At 60.9% G+C, this 24,211-nt stretch overlaps 1 protein-coding gene across 3 annotated transcripts in view; it reads left to right on the top strand.

Moving 5' to 3' along the window:
- Positions 1–24,211, top strand: part of BCL11B (BAF chromatin remodeling complex subunit BCL11B) — an 88,851-nt gene that overhangs the window by 20,241 nt on the left and 44,399 nt on the right. For 2 of the 3 annotated variants that reach the window (XM_045575104.1, XM_045575102.1), the window contains one exon: positions 18,655–18,867. The exons of the other annotated variant lie outside the window; for it this stretch is intronic. In XM_045575104.1, coding sequence (XP_045431060.1) covers positions 18,655–18,867 — 213 coding nt within the window. The remainder of the gene's footprint in view (positions 1–18,654; positions 18,868–24,211) is intronic. 3 annotated transcript variants of the gene reach the window in all.

Here is a 24,211-nt window from a genome sequence, read left to right as displayed (position 1 = left end):
CTGTCCACCCAGCGGTCGTGGGAAATTTGACCGAATGAAAACGAAGACAGACGTACTGGTCAGCATTTTTTTTTCTTTTTCTCATTAAATTCGGGGCCGTAGGACTGTGATTTAGGCAAGGGGCCCCCACTCCAGGCCAGGAAAGAGGGAGGGAGGGAGGAGGCAGGGGAGAGAACGGGGCCCGGCTCCTGTGGCCCGAACCTAGCCGACAGCCTAGCGACTGTTATTATTATGAGGGTTTTTATTTGACAGTAAGTAGTTAGCAGTTGACTTAAGTTTTTTATTAGGCATTTGACAGCTTTTTTTTTTTTTTCCTTTGCTAATTTTCCCGCCTGACTAATGCATGTTCACCCAGTGCTAGACTCGGCTAGGAGCGGGCTCCTTGCAGGGAGAGGCCCTAGGAATAAGGCGGCCCAGGTGCCACCCCTGCGCCCTCTGTTCATGGAAAGAAACAGAAAGATGGAGTTGTTCATAGTAGGGTTTTTAAAAACATATATTTATTGATTTGTTACAGAGAGGAAGGGAGATAGAGAGCTAGAAACATCGATGAGAGACATCGATCAGCTGCCTCCTGCACACCCCCCACCGGGGATGTGCCCGCAACCAAGGTACATGCCCTTGACGGGAATCGAACCTGGGACCATTCAGTCTGCAGGCCGATGCTCTATCCACTGAGCCAAACTGGTTTCGGCCAAATTAGGGTTTTTAATGGCGCACCAACTCTTACAGCTTCCTACGAGCCAGTCCCTGTTTGGAGGGCTTCCCAAACCTTAATCAACATAATCCTACTGACAGTTCAGCAGGTAGGTGCCAGGGTCCACCCCGCTTTGCAGAATTGAAAACTGAAAGCACAGAGAGGTTAAGCCGCTTGCCCAAGGTCACACAGCCGGTGCGCAGCGGCTCGGGGTGTGAACTCTCCAGTCACGCTCTGCTCTTCGCTGAGGTGGGGCGGTGCTGCCCTGGCCGGGTTTCACCTCATGTTCCCATCCTCGTCTCCGCCCCGCGAGGTGGCAGATCAGATATGAGTGTCACTGTAGCTGAGGAAACCGAATCTCCGAGGGGGTGAGCCCTGGAGTCCTCACCCTGTGGGCAGCCGAGAACTCGGGCGCTGGCTTCGGGCTGACGCCTTCACAGGGGAGCCCCGGGCGGTCGCCGGGCCACCTCCCTCCCGTTGTGTGGCGGCCACTGCCCAGGCTCCCTCTGCTGCCGGCCGGCGATGCGGGGTTTATTTCCAGTCATTTTGGGTGAAGCCCGTGACGGGACTGGGGCCCAGCGTGGGGCGAAAGAGCCAGGACAGCGGCCTCCGCGGGTCCCACACACGTCTGTGGATTTCGTGCCGACTGCCAGCGTTTGTGCAGAGTCCACCTTGTTGGGGTTGGGGGTCAGGGAGAAGGGGGGCAGGCAACGTGGACTCGTCCACTAGGGAAGGGGTCCTGGCTCTGGCTGACATGCTGTGACCTTGAGCAGACCCTCCCCTTCCCTGGACCCGAGCGTCCGGAGCTGAAGGGTGAGACGGTGTTGCCAGTGGTTTCCAGCAGCTGTGAGGGCCTGGCGGGAGGGTGGGGTCCTCCATTCCAGATCCCCACCCACCTGATCCCCTCCCACCCAGCCGCCCGCCCCACCCCCTTCCCTCCCTGTTAGAGACCAGGCTCAGGGAGTTTTCTTTGAAGAAATTGGTGGCGGGAAAGGAAAGCGCTTATCCTACCTAGCCCAGTGGTGGGCAAACTCGTTCGCCTACAGAGCCAAATGTCAACAGTGCAACGCTTGAAATTTCTTTGGAGAGTCAAATTTTTTAAAACTTAAACTATCGAGGTAGGTACATTGTGATTAACTCAATTAGGGCCCTCCTAAGCTGGCCTTTGCTAAAAACTAAGGGGGCCAAAGAGCCCCCTGTGGCTCGCGAGCCGCCACCGTGTGCCGGCCGCGGGCCTGGAGGATCATCACAGGGTCTCTCTGGCTCCACGCTGGGCAGACTCTCCTGGGAGGGATTGGTGCCCTGACCGTGAGGGGTGAGGGAGAGCGCGCAGGCTCAGGGTACCTCCTGTGCCCAGGCCCCTAGTGGAGGTGTGGTTTGATATTTGCTGTTTTTGTTAAGAGCCCCCCCCCCCCCCCCCAATTATATAAACCTGGGCCCCCATCAGATCGGGCCCCGCCCTGGCGCAGGCACTGCTAGGCGGCGGCCAGTGACCTGAGGGCGCCAGGATGTCAGCCTTCCCTCCGATGGCAGGTGTGGTCAGGGCCCCGAGGCCCTCAGCTGGGCCCAGGGCGGGTCTGTCAGCCCTGGTGTGTTTTTGCAGTGGGTGGGTTTTCTTAGCGCCCTCCAGCTGGCCTGCTGGTTTTGATGTGGAAGGGGAGGTGGCTCAGGAAGGAGGAGTGTGTGTGTGTGTGTGTGTGTGTGTGAGAGAGAGAGAGAGAGAGAGAGAGAGAGAGAGAGAGAGAGAGAGAAAGAGAGAGAGAGGGAGAGAGGGAGCGAGAGGGAGATGGGGCTGGAGGAGGGGTGTGAGAGTGGTGGCCTGGGAGGGAGAGGGGAGACCCCTGGGTGAGAGGCAAGTCTGGGAAAGGCTGCCTGAGCTGCTCAGACTCCATGGAAACTGGGACTCTGGGCTCCGTTGTGGGGAGAAATAGCAACGAAACGGCCTTTCCTTGGGAGGCGAGAAGTCAGAGCTCAGGCCTGGTGCGGAGACGAGGCAGCTTCAGGTGGACCACGAGGCAGGGAGAACGCCCAGGCCGGGACAGCCCCCAGGGCTGAGGCCGCGGCAGCTCGCAGAGCCTGCTGGCTGTAGGTGTGGACGCAGCCTTGGGCAAATGAATCGAGATTCCAGGTACTAACTCACAATGCAGAGTCCTGGGCCTAACCTCCCTCGAGCCTGGTCTGATGGGGCTCCGGCGAGGATAGCTGTCCGCCCCGCAGTGCCCAGAGAACACCATGCCGCTCTCCCGGCTTCAGGAAAGGGACCTTTATAAATTTATTTTAAAAATATATATATATATGGATTGATATCAGGGAGGAAGGGAGAGGAAGAGAAAGATAGAAACACCAATCGTGAGAGAGAATCATTGGTTGGCTGTCTCCTGCATGACCCCTACTGGGGATGGAGCTTGCAACCTGGACCGGAATCGAACCCTGGAACCCTTCAGTCCGCAGGCCGAAGCTCTATCCACTGAGCCAAACCGGCTAGGGCAGGAAAGGGATCCTTGGAGGCAGTGGAGAAAACACTGGCTTTGTTTCCATGGCTTTTTTGGGGCAGAGTATGGCATCTGGAGAGTGTACCCCCCCGATGGGATTCCAGGGGTCCTCCCTCCCTTGGGACCGGGGCCGGAGACTGCCTGCCCGGTATCAGGGTGATGCCTGGGCCTCCCTCCCCGTTCGGGAGGCACAGGGCAGACCTGTGATGACCCCTTCCCGCCCCAGCGACCGCTGAGTGGGCTGAGGTCGGTAGACCCCACAGAACTACCTCCTCCAGGGCAGCCGGCGCGGATTCCTTTCCCTCTCCCACCTCCAGTTCAAAGCCTGCCAATTAAGCAGCCTAAACAGTGCGGTCTCCGCCGGCCTCGCTGACATCACGGGCTTGTAAAACTTTCCCCGCGAAGCGGGCGGCTGGATTCGCCGGGGGGAGGAGAGGTCTGTAATTTTCCCGGCCCCGGCCTTTGCTTTGGAGAGAACGGGGAGGAAGGGAGGACTCATTTCCAGAAACAAATGGGCCCACGAGGGCAAACACGGTCCATCCAGTGGGGGGGCCTGCGGCAGGGGGTGCTGAGGTCCAGGGCTCCCCAAAACCGCGTGCAGACGCGGGGGATGGGGGGTGGGGCTGCCAAGGACTGGGGGGCCTGGGCTGGCGCGTTCCAACACCAGGAGCGGGGGGAGGCTGGGGAGATGGACACCAAACTCCTTCCGATCAGAGGCGGGATCTCCTCTCCGGCCGCATGAAACCACCTGCCTCCCTCCGACTGCGGCTCCCCCCCCCCCCCCCAATGCTGGCAGGACGCAGGATGGTTGCAACTTGCAAGACCCGTTCTGCCCGCCCGGTGTCTGAATAGCCAGCGACCCCTCCCCCCGCCCGCCCGCCCGCTCGCCCCCTGGACCGTGCCCACCTCCTGCAAACCATCCCTCCCCCTGCGGGAGGGGCCAGGGCAGCTCCTCCGGCCTGCCTGCTGGGGACTCAGGCCCTGCCCTCCAGCCAGGGGCTCCAGGCACACAGGCCTTCTCCGCGGCTCAGGCGGGGGTGGGGGAGGGTGGGGGTGTGGGGTGGCCCGCACCTCTCCCATCCCGCACGGGAACCGGCAGACGCTCTGGAAAACTTGGTGATTGTGGTGTGTGTGCGGGGGGGCGGGGGAGGGGGCTTCCCTGCTGTCCGTGCCCTCCCCTGCCCACTGCGCACCGGGCATCCCGGGCCCTCAGGTGCGCCTCACACTGGCCGGGCAGCGGCCTCACCCACCGGCCTGTGGCCTCCCGGCTTGGCCTCGGCTACCTCCCCCCTGCTCTCCGGCCGACCCCCCCCTCCCCGCCCCGCGCACGCTGACTGTGTGTTTCTGGGGCGGGCAGGCACATGCATAATTCGGGGCTTAATGAGCCAGCTGCCGGAGGGGAGGGCGGGGTGGGGCGGGGGCTCAGCTGACCCTGCCCGGTCTGGCCCTGCGGGGGGGGGGGGTGGGGGGGGCGCTCTCCTTTCTTCCTCCGGTGACGGCTCCCCTCCCCCTCCAGGCCGGTCCGCTGGGGAGGGAGGGGGGCTGGCGAGACGTCGGGCCAGGGAAGGGGAGGGGCTTCCCGCGAGCACCCGTGCGACTTTTGCTCTGAGGGGGTGGAGGGGGGGCGGGAGGCACACAGGGACTCGGATCCGCCCCAGGACCAGGTCCTGAAGGAGCCGGGCCTTGGGAGGCAGGCTTCCTGGGAGCAGCTCCTGAGGTTTTTTTTCCAAGTCCCGCCCCCTCCTCTCCTCCTCCTCCACCCACCCCCTCCCGGCCCCCTGTGGGCGCCCCACCTCGCTGCGGCCCCGCCAGCCCAGCTCGCCCCTGGCCCCGAGCCAGCCCCTCTCCGGGCCCGGCTGCCGCTGGAGATGGATGGAGGCGGAGACCCAAGGTCAAGGGCGGGAGCCCGCCATCCCGGGCCCCTTTGTGTGCTGGGCCGCCCCTCCTCCACCCGCCGCCCCCTCCTCCTCCGCTCAGGGGCGCGTGCCCCGGCTAGTGACCATCCCAGACCTGGGGGGTTGCATTTCAGGACCTTGGGAACTCCTGCCCGCAGCCCCTCCCCAAAACCTAGGGTCCTGGCCGGGGTGGCTTTCCTGGGGTGAGGTGTGTGTGTGGGGGTGCCCCAGGGTCGTGCCTCCATCCCCAGCGCGGGCCCCGGGGAGCGGGGCTGGAAGGAGCTGGGTCTCCCCTGCGTCTTTATGTCCTCCGGGGCCGGTCCCGCCCAGGGGGGCGGCGGTGTTCTCTGGAGCTCTCTCCCGCTGCCTCCCAGGAGGGGCAGCCCGCTCTCCCGGAGGGAATTCCTGGGCCCGGGGTTTTAAAACACTCCACACAAGTGCTTTCCCAATGGCGCGGGCATGGAACCCTCCGCCGTGCGGAAGCGCAGGAAATGAATGTCAGCCCTCCCTCCCTGCAGCCGGCAGGCCGCCTTTCCAGCGAACGCCTCCCTCCGAGGGAATTTGTATGCAAATGGCCACCTCGCTCAGAGCCTCTATTTTCGCTTCTTAAAAATTGGCCACGGATTGTTCAGAGCCCTCCTGCCGGCCCTCACAGGCCCAGAGAAGCCAGGGTCCAGACTCCCCGTGCCTTTACCACGGAGCTCCGAAGGAAACGTTCAAACATCTCCCCACAGCTGCTGCCTGGACACAAAAACGCATGCTGTTTGGCTCCCGGAGATTAAAAGTTTACCTTCTCAGGGACAGCTCTCCTAGCCGAGCACTGGAAGAACCACGTCTATTTCCCCCCCCCCCCCCATTATTCAGAAATGTGCTGTTAACCAGTGTCAAGGTGATTAAAAAAAAAATGTGCTTGCACCTATCTCCTTAAGATCTGGGCTGACCCAGAGCATCACAGGACCCTGCCCTCGCCAGTGCTCTCAGAGGTGCAATATTTGCAACCCGTGCCTCCGTGGCATTTTGAGTAAGAGCTGACCTTAAAAAACAAAACAAAACACAACAAAAAAAAAAAAAACCCAAAAGAGATCTCCGCGTGAGTGAACCCGAGCTCTGAGCAGCTGGCTTTTCCTGCCGGAGGCCTCTGCAGGTTTCTGTCAATGTCCTTTTTTTTTTTTTGAAAGGCCCGTGGAAAAGGTAACGCATTCAGCGCTGCTGCTGGCGGTCCCGGGCAGGGAGGTTTGCGTACCTGCTCGGACTTGCTGGCTGGCCCCTCAGACGTCCATTTATAACAGTCCTAACAAGATAGAATCTGCCTCTGACTATCTGTAAATACAGGTAAAGATCACAATCCGCCTCGCATAATGGCCCCAGACTGAAAAGGCAGATCCCCGTGTTTGATTAATATTTATGCTGCCGGATTCCTCCGGAGAAAGGGAGATAAAACACGGGGTCACGTGCGTGTGTGTTCCTGGGCCCCCGCCGAGGCCCCCGCGTGTCTTTGGAAAGACGTGAGCGTGGGGGTTTGGGGAGACGAGGCGTGTGTCGGGGGGAATAGCTCAGGCTCTGCCCGGAAGACAGTGACGTGTGGCTGGCCGCCGACTTCATGACTGTCACCGGGGGAGGAGGCCCACGTACCTTTTTCTCTTTATTTTGATGGCTCAGCACGGTGAACATGGCCGGAGATTTCTCCCTCTGGTTTTAGGCTGAAAGCCCCCCTCCCCTCTGCTCTCGTTCCTTTGGGGGCGCCCACCTCGGTGCCCGTGGCAGGTGGGCTGCCTGGCGGGCCTGCCGTGCGGAGTGTGCACGCCGAGCCTGCAGGGCGCAGGGGACTGCCTGCCTGGCTTTGTCCCGGGGCCGTGTGTGGGGAGACGTGCTCGGGAACGGGGGCCTGGGCCGGCCCCATCGCTTGGCGATGGATGCCCGTGGGATCCCAGGGGGCCCTGTTGGAGGTGTGGATCTTCTGTGTTTGACTGTGAGACATCCTGATGCTCTACAGGCTTTTCTAGAAGCCTGGCCTCTCGCAGCGGCACCCGGGCCCTAGCGAAACCTTCATCAGTATTTGTTGCTGCAGGAGCTGGGAGGGGGGCACGTGGGTGCGGAAGCACCCATGGGAGGTGTGGGCACGCACTGCCCTGCCCGTCTCCGAAGTGTTTGTTCGGAACGGCCCGGGCAGACCCGCTCGGCTCCCCGTCCTCGGCTGTCACCCGGGGATGTGCTGTTGTGCTGGCTCCCGCCGCCGCCCGCCGTCCAGGTGCCACACAGAGCACACCCTTTGCCGGGAGGGGAGTCGTTGCCGATTTCAAAGACATGAAAGAGCACAGACTGTCACTGTCCCGCTCCCGGGGGCGGAGGGGGGAGGGGCGCAGGGTGAGTGGTTTGCAGAAGGGTGAGGAGTCACATAGCTGCTCCTGTAGCACGTCATGTTCAAGGTGAGGGGGCTTAGCGGAGGGAAGGGGGGGCGCTTACAAGGAGGAGGGCTTGAGTTTTCAGTTTAGTGGCCTGAAACCAATAGGAAACGTTCTCCCCCGCATTCCCATTCATTTTAGGGGGCTGGCCCCCTCCCCCAGCCCTGCGTTTGGGGACTGCCCTGGAACTCAGGGCCCTGACACTGGCGGGGCCTGCTGCTGCTGCCCTTTGACCTGAGCAGACCGCCGAAGGTGTCTCTCCTGGCTGTTTGGTGTCTGGCTCTCAGCAAGAGAGGGCGTGGGCAGAGGGCGCAGGGGAGGACTGCATACAGCAGGCGGCCTTTAAGAGCGCAGCCTTGCTCCTGGCGGGTGAGACGGCCACTCCGTACGGACGGGCGGGGGATTCGTGTCGCTTCTGCCGCCACCGCCTCTGGAAGCGGACAGGAACCGGCATCTGCGCCCACAGAGCACGCAGCTGGCGCTCGCTCGGGGAGAGGAGCGGGCCTGAGTGTCCTGCGGGGCCCGTCTTCCTGTTTTGTTGCTTCTCTCTCCGAGGGGCTCGGATCCCTCCTCCCCCAGCAAACGCGGAGCGACCTGGATGGGAGCTTTAATCGGAGTCACCTGTGGAGGCCCGGCCCCTGCTGCTCAGACTCGCTCTATAGAGCAGACAGATGCCGGCTTTCTGCGCGGCCTCGGTTCACCCCAGCAGGGCCCGGACCGCCGGCTCGCGTGTTGGGGTGGGGGGTGAGGGGGTGGCCCGCTGCCTTCTCCCCCGGGCACTCGAGGGAGCCCCGTTCCCTGGCATCGGAGCCGGAGCGGGGTGGGGGCCTGGCAGATCCCCGTGGCTGCGTTGGGGCGGGCACGGAGCCAGCGGCTGTCTGGTGTTCCTTAATTGAATACAGATCCCAGTCCATTCCGTGGGGGCATGCCAGAATGGGCAGGGAGGGCAGGGAGCACCCCCCGCCTCCAGGCCGGGCCTCAGAAGCTCGGACCCCCCACCTGAGCGGGCTCCGGGCCTGTCCCCACACCCGGCCCGCGTGGTTTGAAAAAAAAAAAAAAAAAGGAAGGGAGGGAGGTGGGCGCCCTGCACACGCTGTTTGTAGGAGCTGGGTCTTCTCTCCTTTGTCGGAGGCAGCTCGCTAATTAACCGGCAGATGAGTGCAGCCTTCTTGGACACACGCATGTATTTGGGGGCAAGGATATGGTCTTTCCCCTGAAACTCTGAAGTCCCGGTAGCTGCCACCTCTTCCCACGATGCCCCGTGGTCCTCCCTGCCCGCCCCTCCCCCCCCTCCAGCCTCCCCCTCACCCCGAGGGACTAGGCTCCCAGCCCCGGCGGGGAGCGGGGGGGAGAGGGGGGAACAGGCGCGCTCCACGCCGCTAAATAAATCATGTTTACGCTCGGCGTTCTCGGGAGCGAAGGATCTGTTGGCTGTTTTTACTTCCTTATTTCTCAGCATTTGCTTCCTACCTGTTTTTGAGTGCGTGCCCAGAAATAGTAGTTTTGTCAAATGAGGGTAGAATGCCAGCCAGCCTCGCGCTCTGCCAAGGAAGCTGCTGGATTTTGCAAAAACAGAGTGACGTGTTTTTTTTAGTGACACTGATTCCACCCCCCCAAAAAAAAAATAAAAAGAAAAGAAATTAGGATGTAGAATAAGGGTATGAAAACGCACACAGGGAAGGAAAAAAAAAAACCCTCTGTCCGGTTGCCCCGGAGGCCCAGGGCTGCACAGGAGCCATGGAGACAGGGCCGGCGGGGCGGCAGGCACAGCCGGGGAGAGGCCGCAGCTGTTGAGGCGGCCGAGCTGAGTCAGGCTCCTTGCTCTCAGCCCCGAGACTTCCTTTTTCCCTGCCATCTTGACCGATGCGGTGCAGAGATGTTTGTTTTCTCATCTCAGGTTGGTTTTGTGTCTGTGTGGTTCCCGAGGCCTCCTGAGCCGTGCGCGCTGGGTCCTTCCTCGGAGGAGGCGACAGCGAGAGAGATCCCAGTCCCAGCCCGGCTGGCTGGGGCGCCGTGGGGACGGGCCGCCCTGGCATTGTTTACACACAGCGCGGCCAGGGAGGCGCCCCTGCCTCTGCCTTGTGCCCACCTCCTTGTTTCGGGGTGCCTGACAAGGCATGGTCCTGGGGGGTGCTGGGCAGAGAATGATAACCCAAGAGAGCATGCAGGTTATTTATTTATTTATTTATTTATTTATTTAAACGATTTCCCAAAACAAATAAATGGCAAATAAAAGTGGGGCGGGTGCTGGTGCCAGGAGGCCAGGCCTGGCTTCTCCGGGGAGTGTGCCTGGAGCAGCCGGGCCTCTGGGGCGAATCCAGCCCAGCACACCAGCTCTGTGTCAGAAACACTGAGAAAACAGGGCAGCAACCCAGCGCCGGCGTGCTGCGACCCCCAGGTTCCCGAGGGGCGCCCTCGGCAGGGACACGCTGTTTCCACGCAGGACCCTGCACGGCCCCTTTAATCACACCGAGCGCGGAGCGAGGCGCGGCAGCACCTCGGCAGCAGTCAGCAAGGCTCGACTGCATCTTTGCATCGGGAGGAGCAGCGTTCCCGGCGCTAATGCGCTCACCATCTTTGCTGCATGAATCCCGCCGAGTGTTAATTTTTACAAATTCTTGTTGCTGCACCCACGGCCGTCAGCGTCGGTGCGTGAGGGGATGGACGTGGACCTGGCGTCGGGAAACAAGCAGGGGCGACGGGCCAGGCTGCTGCCTCGGAGGGAATGTGGGCGATCGTCGGCAGAGGCCTCCTGTGCGGGAAGGCGGGCTCCGGACCCGTGGCTGCCACGCCGCCTGCCTTCTCGCCCCCCCCCCCCCCCCCCCGCACACACCCCCCCCCCCCCCCCCCCGCCCCAGAGGATTGCAGGCCCCCGGGCAGTGGCGTTTCAGACGTGGCGTGGCCACCGAGAGAGGCCACAGAAAGATGCTCTTATGTGATGGAGCCCCCACCGTCTCTCCCTGTTAGTAAGAGGTAAAAAGAAACGAAAAGGAAAAAAAACCCAAAACCAAACCAAACCAACAACACAATCCAGAGGAAGCTGGTGTGTGCTTATTTTTACTGTAGGAGGCCCACTGCCTACAACACTACTGACTGCAACTAAAAACAAGACACGTATAAAGCTATGAGAGGGTCCCCTTTTTGCCAGTTTGATTTCTTCTGCTTTCTTTTTGCACCTTCTGCTAAGCCGGTGGCAATTCTGCTCGCCGACAAGGAGCCTGCTGGCCCGGGGGACAGCCCCCCTCCTGCCCAGTATAATGTCATGGACTGATCTTAAAAAGGGAGTGAGGCTGACATTTCTCCCCCCCACCCCTGCCCCTGGGCTGTAATCCCTCTCCCTGGCTGTCACCTCCTCGCTGGGCGCTGTGCGTCTCGGTTTCTCGGGGTTCTCTTTATTGGCGGGGCTGCGTGTCCTCCCCGGATTCTCTGAGCTCCTCGGGGTTCGGGCTTCCTCCTCAGTGGACGCTCTCTGGTGCAGGCGGCTGAGCGTGTGGGCCTGAGACCACAGCTTCCTGAGGGCCCCCCCCCCCCGCCTCCCGCGTTAAACACGCCCCAGAGAGGACCGCCCGGTGTCCAGCGAGGACCTGGCCTCGGCATTCCCAGGTCCTCCCCTCCTCAGAGGCCAGGCCCCGTGGATGCCGATGGGGAAGAGCAATGTGCTGTTCGCTGGAATCTTCTTCTGGTTTATTTCCCTGATGTGACGTGAGACTTCGCTCTTGACTGTGGTCCCTGCCCTCTCCACCCCGCTCCTCCGCCCCTGTCCTTCCCCGCCCTCACACACACACACTCACACACACACACACACACACACATGCAACTGTGAGGTGGGGACATGGCTGAGGGGTGGATGCCTGGCCACGCCGGTCATTGGGGTCTGGCCACTAAGTCCCACCTGAAAAGAGGCCACAGGTCCCTGACCCCAGCCAGGCCCCAGTTCTTCACGGCTGGAGCCCCAATGGCGCATCCAGCTTTTTGCTTCCGTTTGCAGGCCGTGCTGTTCATCTGGGGGTGGGGGGGGGGTGTGCATCGGGAAGAGGGGTGCAGGTTGGTGTGTGTGGGTCCCGATGCAGCTTGAGAGGCGATGAGTGGAGGAGCTGTTTCAGGGCAGAAGGCCGGAGACGGACGCCGATCGGGAGGCCAGGAAGAGGGGCGGCGCCTCTGGGAGACTCTGTCCCCTCCCGCCTGTCCGTGACCCCTGGAGCTTCATGGGGATGGGGACTCACACGGTGCCGTGCCCACGTTGCTGACACATGTGCATAGTCTGTGTAACAGAGAAGCATGCACACAGCTCCCCAACTAGAGAAACACGTGGTTTCGCCTGCTGCCCCCAGGCCTGCCCGCTCCAGGATCAGGGCCTCGATTCTGGGGGTCCACCTGCTGAAGTCACCCCTGAGGACTCAGATCTGTGCCGGGGGGGGGGGGTGGGTGTGTGTGTCCCGAAGCCGGGGTCAAAGGCCGCGGCGTCTGGCTGGAGCTTGGGAGTTCTGTTCATTTGCATTCCAGCAGTAGGGATCTCGTGTTCCCGCGGTCCGCAAACTGCGGCTCTCGAGCCACATGCGGCTCTCTGGCCCCTTGACTGTGGCTCTTCTACAAAACACCACGGTCTGGGCGAGTCTATGTGGAAGGAGTGGCCTTAGGAGACGTTTAAGATTAAAAAATGCGGCTCTCCAAAGAAACGTCCGTCGTCGTCGTGCTGTTGATCTTGGGCTCTGTGGACTAGTGAGTGTGCCGACCACTGGCTGTAGGGTTGGCTCAGGGGTGGCAGTGACCAGCTCCTCCACTTCCCCCGAGGAGTTCAGGAGGAGGCTGGGACCCAGCCCTCCTCCCAGCAGGCCCCGGGTGCTCTCTGCCCCCTCTCTGGGCAGGGCCACAGGGGGACGGGGACCTGTGCTGGAACCCCACCGCCCCCCGGCCCGGCTGCAGGAAGGGGTCCTGGCGGCCGCACCCAGAGGGGGTTGGGGTTGGCCCCTGTGCGTGGGGCCCGGTGAAGGGGTGGTCTGTACCCCTTCCCTCCGTGAGACGCAGCCCTGGTGGGAAGAGGAAGGCGGATTTGGGGGTGTTGGGGGCCTATTGTTCTTGGCCCCGCCTCTGCCTTTTCTGGGGTGCATTCAGTGACAGCAGGCTGGGGAGCACAAGCAGTGGAGGCGGTGACTCACCCCTGACAGATCTCAGAGCGGCGGGCGGGCCTGTGGGTGGGGAGGGAGCCGGGGGCGGGGAGGCGCCCAGGGGAGGGGCCCGCTCAGATGCCAGGAGGGACGGGAAGGCAGGTGTGGGGTCTTCGGGTGGGCGCTGTGGAAGCCCTGCCCTCCCTCTGCGACCCCCCTGCCTCCCGCCAGCCAGGCCCAGGGGTGAGGGCAGCCCGTCAGCTCAGGCCCCGGAAGGGCTGTGCTCTCAGCAGGCAGCCCAGTACCGGCTGGCTGTGGATTCGAACCGTGTTTTCGTGTCTCCCATGTAACGGCCTAAAGGAAATCTTCAAACGCAGCTGTGCAAACCCTGTGCCACCCACTTCCCCTCCCCATGGCTCCGCCTTCAAAGGTCACCTCCACGTGAACCCCCAAATGCCAACCCGTGGCAGCTGGGGACCCAGAGGCCGGTGACGGGCACCTGATTTGGACGGAGGCATTGGAGGTGGGGAGTGGGACTTGGGGAGCCCTAGCTCCCCACAGAGGACTTTTTGGTCCCCCAAATGCCTGGTGCCAGGAGCTGAGCCATGCAGTACCCTCTGGACCTCCCCCCACCTCCCGCATACCCCCCTCCAGCTTACAGGTTTCCACGGTGACTTCCTCGGTTCTCGGAAATGCTTGCATTCCTGACTGTTTTGTCTTATTATGATGACATATATTTATAGTGAAATGAAAAGCAAGTTCCAGGCTTTGCTGGTTCCCGGACCTTAGCAATTAAAAACTAAAAAAAAGTTGGAGGGAAGAAATTTATTATTTGACCCCCCCCCCCCCCCCCCAGGCCAGGACCCTTGCTGCTCTGAAATTGAGTAACAAAGATGCCTTAGGATCCTTCTTCTGGGTTCCTGCTGTCTGTCTCAGCCAGGGCCTGCCCCCACCCCCCTGTTCCCCAAAGGGCAGGAGAGACGAGGACAGGTGAGGGCCAGGACCTGTCTGGGAAGTACCAGCCGTCTCACTGAAGGTGGCATTCCGCTCCTTTCAAAGAGGAAATTGCCAAAATGGATGCCACCGGCTGCCAATGAGGCGCATTTTAACCGCGGGGTGGTTTTGCCAGCGAGCGCTGTTACTCTGTGCTTCCCTGTGCACAGGCCGGGCTGGGAAAGTGGGGGTCCTGGGCCGCGGCCATGGAGGCTCCCTCTGTTTGGGGCCGGCTGGTTCCCCCGGGGTGGCCCTGAGATGGCCAGGCCAGGCCCCTCGCCGAAGTCTGGGTCCTTTTAGCTTCTGGACATGCTTCTGCCTTCCCCCTGGGACCCCCTCCTGTGTGTGTTTCTGCCAGGGAGGTGCCGAGCTCTTCAGGCTGGGGCCCCCAGAGTCACACCTCTCCCTCCCTCCCTCCCTCCCTCCCTCCCTCCCTCCTCCTCCTCCTCCTCCTCCTCCTCCTCCTCCTCCTCCTCCTCCTCCTCCTCCTTCTTAACTCGCGCGCTCGTGCGCGCTCTCTCTCTCTCTCTCTCTCTCTCTCTCTCTCTCTCTCTCTCTCTCTCTCTCTCTCCCTCCGTCCTCCAGTCCCCTCTGAGAAGCAACACCTGACCGCCCCAAACTGGCCAGCCTTGGGTTTCCAAGCCTGAGCTGGAAACCTCGCCCTAGCACACCGGAAAAAGAGTCCCGATTTCCCTCCCGTCAGGTAGGGGGAGGTGGGCTGGGACTCGGATCAGGATCCTTCACTGTGAGCCCTGCCTTTGACTTCCCGTGATTTCTCTCTTTCTCGCCCCCCCCGCCTGCCCCACCCCCTTCATACATAGCATTTTTATCCTCCTTAAGACAAAGTAGCTGGCAAAATATTGAAGCGATCCGAAAGAGATGTTTTTATTTGCCCGCCTGCTAACTGGGTTATCTGCCTATCTTGTTTGTGAAATTGGAGGCTGGCTTTTCCTGCAGTCTGCTCCGGCTCTCACATCTTCCCCGGCTCCCATTTCCATATTTCTGCGTGCATGTTCTTTGTTAATCACTTGGCAAGCGCTTATTTGAATATTAAAAATTTCTTTAATCATCAAAGGCAGGAGCACAGCCTCATGAATATTCATATTTTTCCCCCTCCTCATTACCCTGCAGTAAAAGCCAAACAGCCATCAATCGCCCTCATTACGGGCTCTGGCGTTTTGATTGGCTGCCGGCTGCCCAGCGCTTTTCAATTTTTTTTTTAATTTTTTCCCCTTCTCCTATGAGCTGTCGCTTACCTGCCAACTACAAAAAAAAAAAAATCAACGATGCAAGAATAAATTCCTCTGGTTGAAATGCAACTTTGCAAACTTGTCACAGGGTCCGTGTGGCTTGCTGCTGCCGACACGGCCCTCGGCGGCACTACCTGAGCCTCTAAAAAAAAAAAAAGATAAGATTCAGGAAAAAAAGAAGGGGGGGGGGGGAGAGGAAAAATTAAATAAATAAAGAGGGAGAAACTTGAGCCTCCGCGATGAATATTTGTCAAGAGAGTTGACGTAAGTTTCATTTGCATAATGACTTTGTACTTCTGCATTAATAAAATTTGCATATGAAGCCATGTTAATTACTCCTGATCATGCTTTTTGCATTCATGCATAGTAATTTTCCCCGACTTGTGAGAATTAATGTCTTGGCGTTGGGGGGAGGGGCGAGGGGGCTGTCAGGTTCCCTTGCCAGGGGCCCTCGCCACGGGCGGGCGCTGGCTCCCCGGCTGTCTGTCTGTCTGTCTGTCGCCCTCCGGGGCCTGCGGCTGGTTTTTTGCACTCTCAGGAGGAGCTCTTGGCTTTTAAAAAAATGTTATCCGTTGAAAGGCACCGGTAGGGAGAAAAATACACTTGGACACCGTGTATTCCAGAGCTCGTCTCCCGGCTGGGGGTCTGCACCGCTCCCACCCAAGGGGGAGGGGCGTCACCCGAGGGTGCAGCCTGGGGAAAGGCTCCCATTCCCCTCCGAACCAGGCCCTGACTCTCCCGGGAGGGTTTTTGTGTCTCCACGCCGCCCGTGGGCGTGTGCATGCGTGTGTGTGTGTGTGTGTGTGTGTGTGTGCATGCGTGTGTGCTGGGCTAGTGCGCATGTGCGAGGAAGGAAGCCGCACCCTCTGCAGGGCCCGTCCCGAGGGGAGAGCGGGTTACACGCCCCCCCACCCCCCACCTCCTGGAATGATGCATTAAAAAGGACCTCACGCCCGGATGCGGAGTCAGACACGTGTGGGGCCTCGGCGTGGGCGTGTCCTCTGTGTGCGGATGTGCAGAGGGAGGGTCCGAAGCCCACGGCCCGTGGTCCGGGCCCCCAGCCTCGGTTTCCTCATCTGTGCGAGAGGGCGGTGCAGTCACTGGCTCCCTGGGGCGGCGGCCGGGGGCGGGGGGGGGGGGCCCATGAGAGGATAGATGCATTCGCCGTTGATTTCTCTTTCCCTAATGAAAGTGAGCTTCCGTGATAAGCGGGCCAGCCAGCCAGGGGTTTATGTTTAAGCCGCCCGGATCCCCGTAAAGCTGGGATGGCGTCTCGGCGTCCCTCTGCCACATACCACCGCACACGTGCGTCTGGGCCTGTGCCAGGGGCACCCGCCGAGCCCGCCGGAGACATTGTTCTGTGCAGGCGCGCCCTGCAGGGCTCCTCGGGGTGCCTTTCCGCGGGGAGCGGAGGGAGGGAGGAGGTCCAGAAAGGAAAAGAGAGGCATGAACGAAACAATGAATAAATACATAGTGTAAACGAGCAGGGGGACCAGTGATTGCGTGTCTCCCAGAAGCTCTGCTCAGGCCCCACGTGTCCGGACTGTCCCTCAGAGGCGGAGTCTGTGGAGTGACTCACCCAGGAAATGGCAGAGGGGAGAGGAACGGCGGAGGGGAGATCAGAACCCAGGCCTCGGGCTCCGGGCCGCCTCTCCCTGAGCTCCCGGCTTCCTGTGCACGTGTCAGCGCCTGGTCACAGGGCCTGAGCGCTCTCTCAGGGGTTCTGCACTTTATTGTTTTAAATTATCGATTTTTAGAGAAAGAGGAAGGGAGAGGGATAGAGAGTCAGAAACATCGATGAGAGAGAAACATCCATCAGCTGCCTCCTGCACCGCCCCCCACTCGGGCTGTGCCCACAACCGAGGTACATGCCCTTGACCGGAATCGAACCTGGGACCTTTTGATCCGCAGGCCGGCGTTCTATCCACTGAGCCAAATCGGTTAGGGCTGCATTTTATTTTTTTAAATTATGTTTTCTATTGATTTTCAGAGAGAGAGGAAGGGGGAGGAATTGAGAGAGAGAAAGAGAGAAAAACACGGATGAGAGAGAAACATCATTGACCGGCTGCCTCCTGCACGCCCCATGCTGGGGCCTGAGCCTGAAACCGGAACATGTGCCCCAACCGGGAATCGAACTGTGACCTCCTGGCCCACGGGCCGAGGCTCCACCCCCGAACCACACGGGCAGGGCACTGCCCGCGCCTGTGAGGGCAGACACGCGTTCCTGGAGGAGGAACCAGAGCTGGGAGGTGGCCTGGGCTGGGCAGTGAAGCCAGAGACAGGCTTGAAAAGGAAATGGAGATGAGATTCACATAAAAAAAAAAATTCACCGTTTTAACCCTTGCAAGGGGGACAGGTCATGGTTTTGAGTGTAGTCACAGTGTTGGGCAGCCGTCACCACGATCTAATGCCAGAACGTTTTCATTCCTCCGAAAGCAGGCCCTCGCTCTCCGCTCCCCCCCCTCCCCCAGGGCTCTCTCTGGGTTTGCCTGCCCCGGAGCCTGCCTGCACATGTGAGCACACAGTAGGTGGCTCCTCTCAGCACCTTGGGCTTTGGCCCTCGCTTGGGGCCCGGACTGCTGGAGTCGGGGCAGGCTTATACTGCTCCAGCAGTGACTGCCTCCGCCCCCAGCAGGCCTCCTGTGCAGGCGGGTCAGGACTGGGACTTTTTTAAAAATCCCTCGGTACTTGGGGCAAATTGTTAAAAATCGGGACTGTCCCACCAAAAGCGGGATGACTGGTCCCCTTAGTGTACAGCCTTCTGGGCCCAGGTCCTCAGTTTCCGGGTCTGTGCAATGGGTATCGTAGGCCTCACCCCAGGGCATGTTGGGAAGCTCGCTGGCGGCGAGCACTGTGGCTCCTGGCTCCCAGCGGGCTTGCAGGGCCTGGTGGCCCTCTGGATGGCGGGTCCCAGTGGGGCCATGGGGTGGACACACGCCCCCCTGCAGACCTGCATGGGGCGGGGAGCCGGCCCCGGGCCCAGCGGCCTGTCGTCTTGTTGACGTTTTTCTTTTTGTCTCTCTGATGCTTCCCCGCTCAGCTATTTACCCAGGGAATTTGGGCTTCTTCACTTGTGGTTTTGGCAAGGGCTTCACACAAATGTTTTGCCCTGGTGGTCTCTCCGCCGTTTAAGATAAACGGCCAAATCAGACGCAGGCCGTGCCGGGCAGCTGGGGCGGGCAGGCCCCTGGGGCGGGCAGGCCCCCGGCCCCTTGTCCTGGCCGTCGGGCCGGGGAAGGGCGGGAGTGCGGAGGGGGGCTGGGCGGTGCCAGGCAGGGCTCTCTTGGGGGCGTCTGAAGCCTCGGAGAGGCCTGGGGCGTGGGGCGCGGAGGAGGGCCTGGGGCCTGGGGCGGCACCCGCTGGCCGCTCGCCAGGCTGGAGGCTAACGGGCGCCCAGCGCTCCGAGGTGGATGGGGGAGCCGGGCCTGTACAGACAGCCGTCCCGGCAGAGCACGGGGGCCTGGAGTTCCCCGGAGGGGGGTGGCCCAGAGGTACGGGAGCAGATGCCCCATGGAGCCTGCTCCCCAGCACTTTAGACGCTCTACCTCCCCCCCCCCCCATAGGGGGACCTACCTGGGAGTGGGCACCCTGACAGCTCCCTGCCTCAGGCCCTCGGGGATGGGAGCCTGGCCCTCAGACAGCCCAGCCCGGCAGCTGTAGCACCGCCAGGCCCCAGCCTGTGCCCCGCAGTCTCCCCCGCAGGGCCTGGCACCCCGGAAGGGCGGCCTGCAGCCCTGTGCCCCCGGGCCCCCGTCCTGCACCCCGAGCCTCGTGTCCCGTCCAGGGCCCGACTGACCAGTCTTTTCTATTGTTTTTTCTCCAGGGCCGTGCAGGCCTGCCCAGCTGCCCGCGATGGCCCCCATAGCTGCCTCCTCCTCCCACCCTCACGCATCCGTCATCACCTCACCTCTGCGCGCCCTGGGCGCTCTGCCCTGCTTCCCCCTGCCGTGCTGCAGCGCGCGCCCGGGCTCGGGCGACGGGACTCAGGGCGAGGGGCACGCGGAGGCTCCCTTTGGATGTCAGTGTCAGTTGTCAGGTAACAGACGCCGCGGGGCTGGGGGGCGGGCTCCCGGGGGGAGGGGGCGCGGGGTGCACCTGGCAGAGCTAGCCGCTGCCACCTCTCCGGGTGGGCCGGGGCAAGGTGGGGACCGGGGGGGGGGGGGGGCGTGCAGCCTCTCCCTGCCCCCAAAGGCATTTTCGGGTGGGGACGGGGGCCTGCAGGGGACGTGGTGAAGGATGCGGACGGAACGGAGCACCGGGGCCTGGTCCCCGTGGGTCAGGAGGTCCCCACGCCTGCCTCCGCCCGTCCTGAGAGTCTCCCAGAATGCACTGCCAGCCTCCCAATTCCATCTCTCTGGGCTGTTTAGCTAACGCTTAATTGGATAACGGCTAACATCTGAGGTTCCCGCCTGCCCTCGCCACTGCCGGCCCCTTCCCCGCCCCTCCCCATCCCCGTCCCCCCGGCCCCCCCCTCCCACGCCAGACACAGCCAGCAGGATTCCGTGGTGGCTGTCTGTGTACGTGGCCGAGCCGTCCACAGCGCGTTTCTCTCCGTGAGAATGTGTTGCCCATTGGCTTCGAGGGGAAAAAACACTTTAAAGGAGACTTTCGGGGGGGGGGGGGGTGAGTTGGGGGAGGGTGAAGGGGCTGGGGCAGGGCCGTGTGCTTACTGAGGGGCTGAGCGCCTACTGTGCGCCGGCTTTCGGTGGACGAGGCTCGGGCCCGCAGGGGCAGTGAGATGACTCACCCTGGCCGCCATGACAACCACCGCCCCCTCCCCGCCCCCGAGTCCCCAAACTGAGCGCCGCCTCCTGCTCTGGCCTGGGCCTGGCGTGTGTGCCGTGTGCCGTGCCCGATGCCCACACGCCCAGGTGGTGGGCGCACCTGCTGGCCGATTTCCAGGCAGGAGGGGGGAGGGTGGGCGCAGAGCGGGACACGGGCAGGCTTCTCTTGGCGCGGGTGGTGGAAGGAAGGCGGTATTTGTGGGGCCGGGTTTGCATGTCGTTGAAGCCGTTCCCAGGGAGGATTCCCGCCGGAGCCTCATCTCTGTGGAAGGCCACAGACGGCCCAGCTCCAGGGCCACGAGCTCGCTGGGCCTTGCTGCTGGTGAGGTCGCCTTCCCAGCAGCCCCTCTGACAGGTGCTGGCATCGTAGGGCCTGGGGTCCAGGGTGACGGGGGCTCCTGTCCCAGCTGGTAGGTCTGGGCCGTGGTCCCTGCTCGCGGGGTGCTGGGGTCTGGGCTGCCTGGGCGGCTTCCTGTGATCAGCGCTGCGGGCGGGGCAGGGAGGGCGAGCTGTCGGAGATCAGCAGATGTGTACGACCAGACTCCGTCACGTCCTGGGGGGCAGGCGCACCATCTCCTTGGCGCTCAGGGCTCTGCCGAACCCTCTGCTGGCTCCAGCCCTTCCGAGAAGCAGCTGGGCCGTGCGGGGGCGGCTCCGTCCCCATCGCGCAGACTGGGAAGTCACGTCTCCGCTGGGGAGGCTGGGCCGAGCTGGGGGCCTGGGGTCTGTCAGCAGGATGCCTCCTGACAGGGCCGCCCTCCTCCCACCGCGTCCCACGCCTCTGCCTGTGTCCAGGGGATGCTCCTCTCACACCTGCTCGCAGCCACCGGGCCGCCTCCTTCTTGTGAGGGTGAGGACTGAGGGCCTCCTGCTCGCCGCCTTGTGCTGGGCATGCTGCGTACGTTCTTGAATGTAATCCTCACAGCAACCTTGGGTTCTCTCCCACGTTACAGGTGAGAGAACGAGGCTCAGAGACGTCAAGGGCTCTCCGCTCTCATTCATTCATTCATTCACTCATTCACTTATTCACTCATCCATTCCTCCACAGGAGGCCATGCTTGGGTACCAGGGTCTGATACACACTACTTTGTAGACACTGTGCAGCCCAGGCAGAGTCAGGTGAGGGTCCCTGCCCTCCCGCTGCATGTAGTCTGGTGGTGGTGGAGGAGCAGGAAGGGGCCTGTCCCCCTGTAGGGATCCCTGAAAGGAAATGGAGGAGCAGAGGTAGGATTTGATCCTGTGGCATGGCCTCTTCTTTTTTTTTCCTTTTTTAAAAAAAAAATATATTTTATTGATTTTTTTTACAGAGAGGAAGAGAGAGGGATAGAGAGCTAGAAACATCGATGAGAGAGAATCATCCATCAGCTGCCTCCTGCATGCCTCCAACCTGGGGATGTGCCTGCAACCAAGGCACATGCCCCTTGACCGGAATCGAACCCAGGACCCTTCTGTCCGCAGGCCGACGCTCTATCCACTGAGCCACACTGGTTTCAGCCATGGCCTCCTCCGTCTGAGGCCTTCTTGGGTGGTATAGCTTGATGCTCTGAGGACTCAGAGACCGGAGCAGCCCCCACACTTGCTGGCAGCGGGGTGTCTGTGTGTGGGGTTCCTGGGACCTCTCCTTCTGATCCCCAGGGGCCGCTCTCAGTCTCCAGCACTCCACCCTGATTCCTACCGTGTTTCCCCGAAAATAAGACCTACTTACAGGTCTCCTTCTGAGTGAAATATAAGGCATCCCCCCGAAAATAAGGCCCCCCCAGGCTAAACATGAGAGATTTGGTCCACTGATTCTGAAAGAAATGGAGTCACAAGAAATCCACCAGGAAATTCAGGAATTGGATTGTTATGATGATGTTCCAGAAGATGATGACATGATTGTCATTGAATAAATGAGTGAATTCTTGATACTGTAGGATTCACAGTTTGTCTGGTTTGCGTTGACAGCTACCGTACTACCGTACCGTATACAGGTAATAAACTTCCTTTATTTTCATTTAACAATAAATGTGCACTGTATTCTTCTCCATGGACAAATAAGACATCCCCTGAAAATAAGACCTAGCGCATCTTTGGGAGCAAAAATCAATATAAGACACTGTCTTGTTTTCAGGGAAACAGGGTAGCACTGTCCCCCATGCATCAGCTGCGCCGGGCCGCACCCCTGGATTTCCCCGCTCCGGTGGCGCCTGTCCCTCCCAGGCTCCCGCCAGGGCCCCGGCTGTCGGCTTCAGTGGGTCCAGTGCCCATTTGGGAGCCAGGGCACCCCCGGTCCCCGCGAGGCGGGGCAGGCTGCTCCGCAGGTGGGAAGGGCCGCCGTCCGCACTCGGCCTCATCCCTTTCTGGATCTGGATGCACCGAGCCTCTCTCTCCAAGTTAACACGGAAACCCCGTGTGACCGCGTCTCGCACGGGTTAACTGCGCGCCCAGGAACACGCTCGCAGCTCTCGATAGGAGGGGGTGATTGACGGGGGAGAAGACCACACAGATGGGGTGCTGTGCGTCTCTCAGGCTGGTGGCCCCCCACAAGCCCCACCTCCTAGGACTCCCTTCTGGTGGTCAGGGTGGGGGCAGGGACTTGCTTTCTGACCCGAGGGGTCCAGGCGCTCCTGGGAAAGGAAGGTTTCCCTGAGAAATTCCATGCGGGGACATGTCCAGGCCGCCCGTGGAGTCAGGCGGTTCAGGCTGTGGTCCTGGCCCCTCCTGTTCCTGACTGGTGACCTTGAGCACGTGACCCCCTGCCCCACCCCCCACTCTGAGCCTCATTTTCTCCTCCTAATGGAGAGGTACTATGCAAATTGACCCTCACACCCTCACACAAGATGGCCATCCCCATGTGGTCAAACATGGCCACCACAAGATGGCCAGTGGGTGAGGGCAGTTAGGGGCAACCAGACCTGAAGGGTAGGGCAGTTAGAGGCACCCAGGATGGCAGAGGAGGGCAGCTGGGGGGGCATGTTGGCAAGGGAGGACAGTTGGCGGGACCAGGCTTGCAGTTGGGGGTGATTGGTCCAGTAGGGGAGCAGTTAGACATCAGTCAGGCTGGCAGGTAGAAGTGGTTAGGGGCAATCAGGCAGGCAGGCAGGTGAGCAGTTGGGAGCCAGCAGTCCTGGATTGTGAAAGGGATCAGGCCTAACCCGGCAGTTGGACATCCCCTGAGGGGTCCCAGATTGGAGAGGGTGCAGGCAGGGCTGAGGGATTACCCCCCCCCCCACTCCTGTGCACGAATTTCATGTACTGGGTTTCTATGTGTGTGTGTGTGTACACACATACATATACAGGGTGTCCCCTCAAAATGTAAACATACTTTAAGAGCTGATAGCTCAATTTTGAAAGTGAAATGTATTTTATTACCTTTATAATGATTCAAAGTGTGTGTATGCATTTTTGGGGGGACGCCCCATCTGTCTGTATTACCCATGCTGCAGTTAAAAAACGGGGCTCCTTATACCGATCTCTGAAATGGACCCCTTAGTCCTTCCAGCTACAGAGTGACTGTGGGTGACTGGGCCTGGGGCAGGCTGCGGCTCAGAGCTGAGTTTGAGAATCCCTGGGCCGAGACCTGAACCCAGCACCTTCGATTCAGAGGCAGACACTCCAGGGTATCCGTCCCTGGGTGAAGGCTGCTCTGCGCCGTTTGGCCGTGTGACCGAGGAGAAGTCATTTCCTCCCCTTCTCCCATTTCCCCACCCGCATGGGGTGGTGCGTGCTGTGAAGGACTGTTTTGAGGATCGCATGAGGTCATACCCTGTTTCTTTAAATAAGACAGTGCCTTCTATTAATTTTTTCTCCCAAAGTTGCGCTAGGTCTTATTTTCAGGGGATGTCTTATCTTTCCATGCGCTAGGACTTATTTTCGGAGGATGTCTTGTTTTCAGGGAAACACGGTAGGTCAGGAGTTGAGAACCGTGCCCCGTGCCGAACCCCCGAGTCTCCGTTCTGAGAGGCGGACCCCGCGCCAGCCTGGGGAGGCAGAGAGGAAGCGAGAGGCGTGGCTGCCACGCGGATTCCTACGGGAGGGTGGTGGGGCTCCAGGTTGCACGCGAGGCCACCCAGGACCCCAGCTCGGGTGGTGAGCGTGTCTGGGTTCGGGAGGAGGAGTCAGCGGCTGTCCTGGGGTAGCTGCTGACACCACAGGCCATCCTGTCAAGTTCAGTTCCACTGGCTTTCCTACCGGGAGCGTGCTTGCGGTGCTGTGCAACCAGGCTGGGGTTTCTTGGCTTGGGCTAAAGGTAAGGTGGTCAGACGTCCCGCTTTGGGGCGGGACAGCCCCGATTTTTAACCATTTGTCCCGCGAACCACGGCGTTTTAAAAAAAAGAAGGCCCCTTTCCAGACTGAAAAAATCGGGACTGTTTTTAAAACGCCGTGGGACGCGGGACAAACTCTTTCCAAAAATCGGGACTTTTTAAAAACGCCAAGGGGCTGAAACCGGTTTGGCTCAGTGGTAGAGCATCTGTGTGCGGACTGGAGGGTCCCAGGTTCGATTCCGGTCAAGGGCATGTACATTGGTTGCGGGCACATCCCTGGTAGGGCGTGTGCAAGAGGCAGCTGATCAATGTTTCTCTCTCATCCATGTTTCTAGCTCTCTCCCTTCCTCTC

The sequence above is a fragment of the Pipistrellus kuhlii genome, unplaced genomic scaffold, assembly GCF_014108245.1.
Source record: "Pipistrellus kuhlii isolate mPipKuh1 unplaced genomic scaffold, mPipKuh1.p scaffold_m20_p_65, whole genome shotgun sequence".
In the NCBI taxonomy this organism is placed as follows: Eukaryota; Metazoa; Chordata; class Mammalia; order Chiroptera; family Vespertilionidae; genus Pipistrellus; species Pipistrellus kuhlii.
This window is presented reverse-complemented; position numbering and strand designations above follow the sequence as displayed.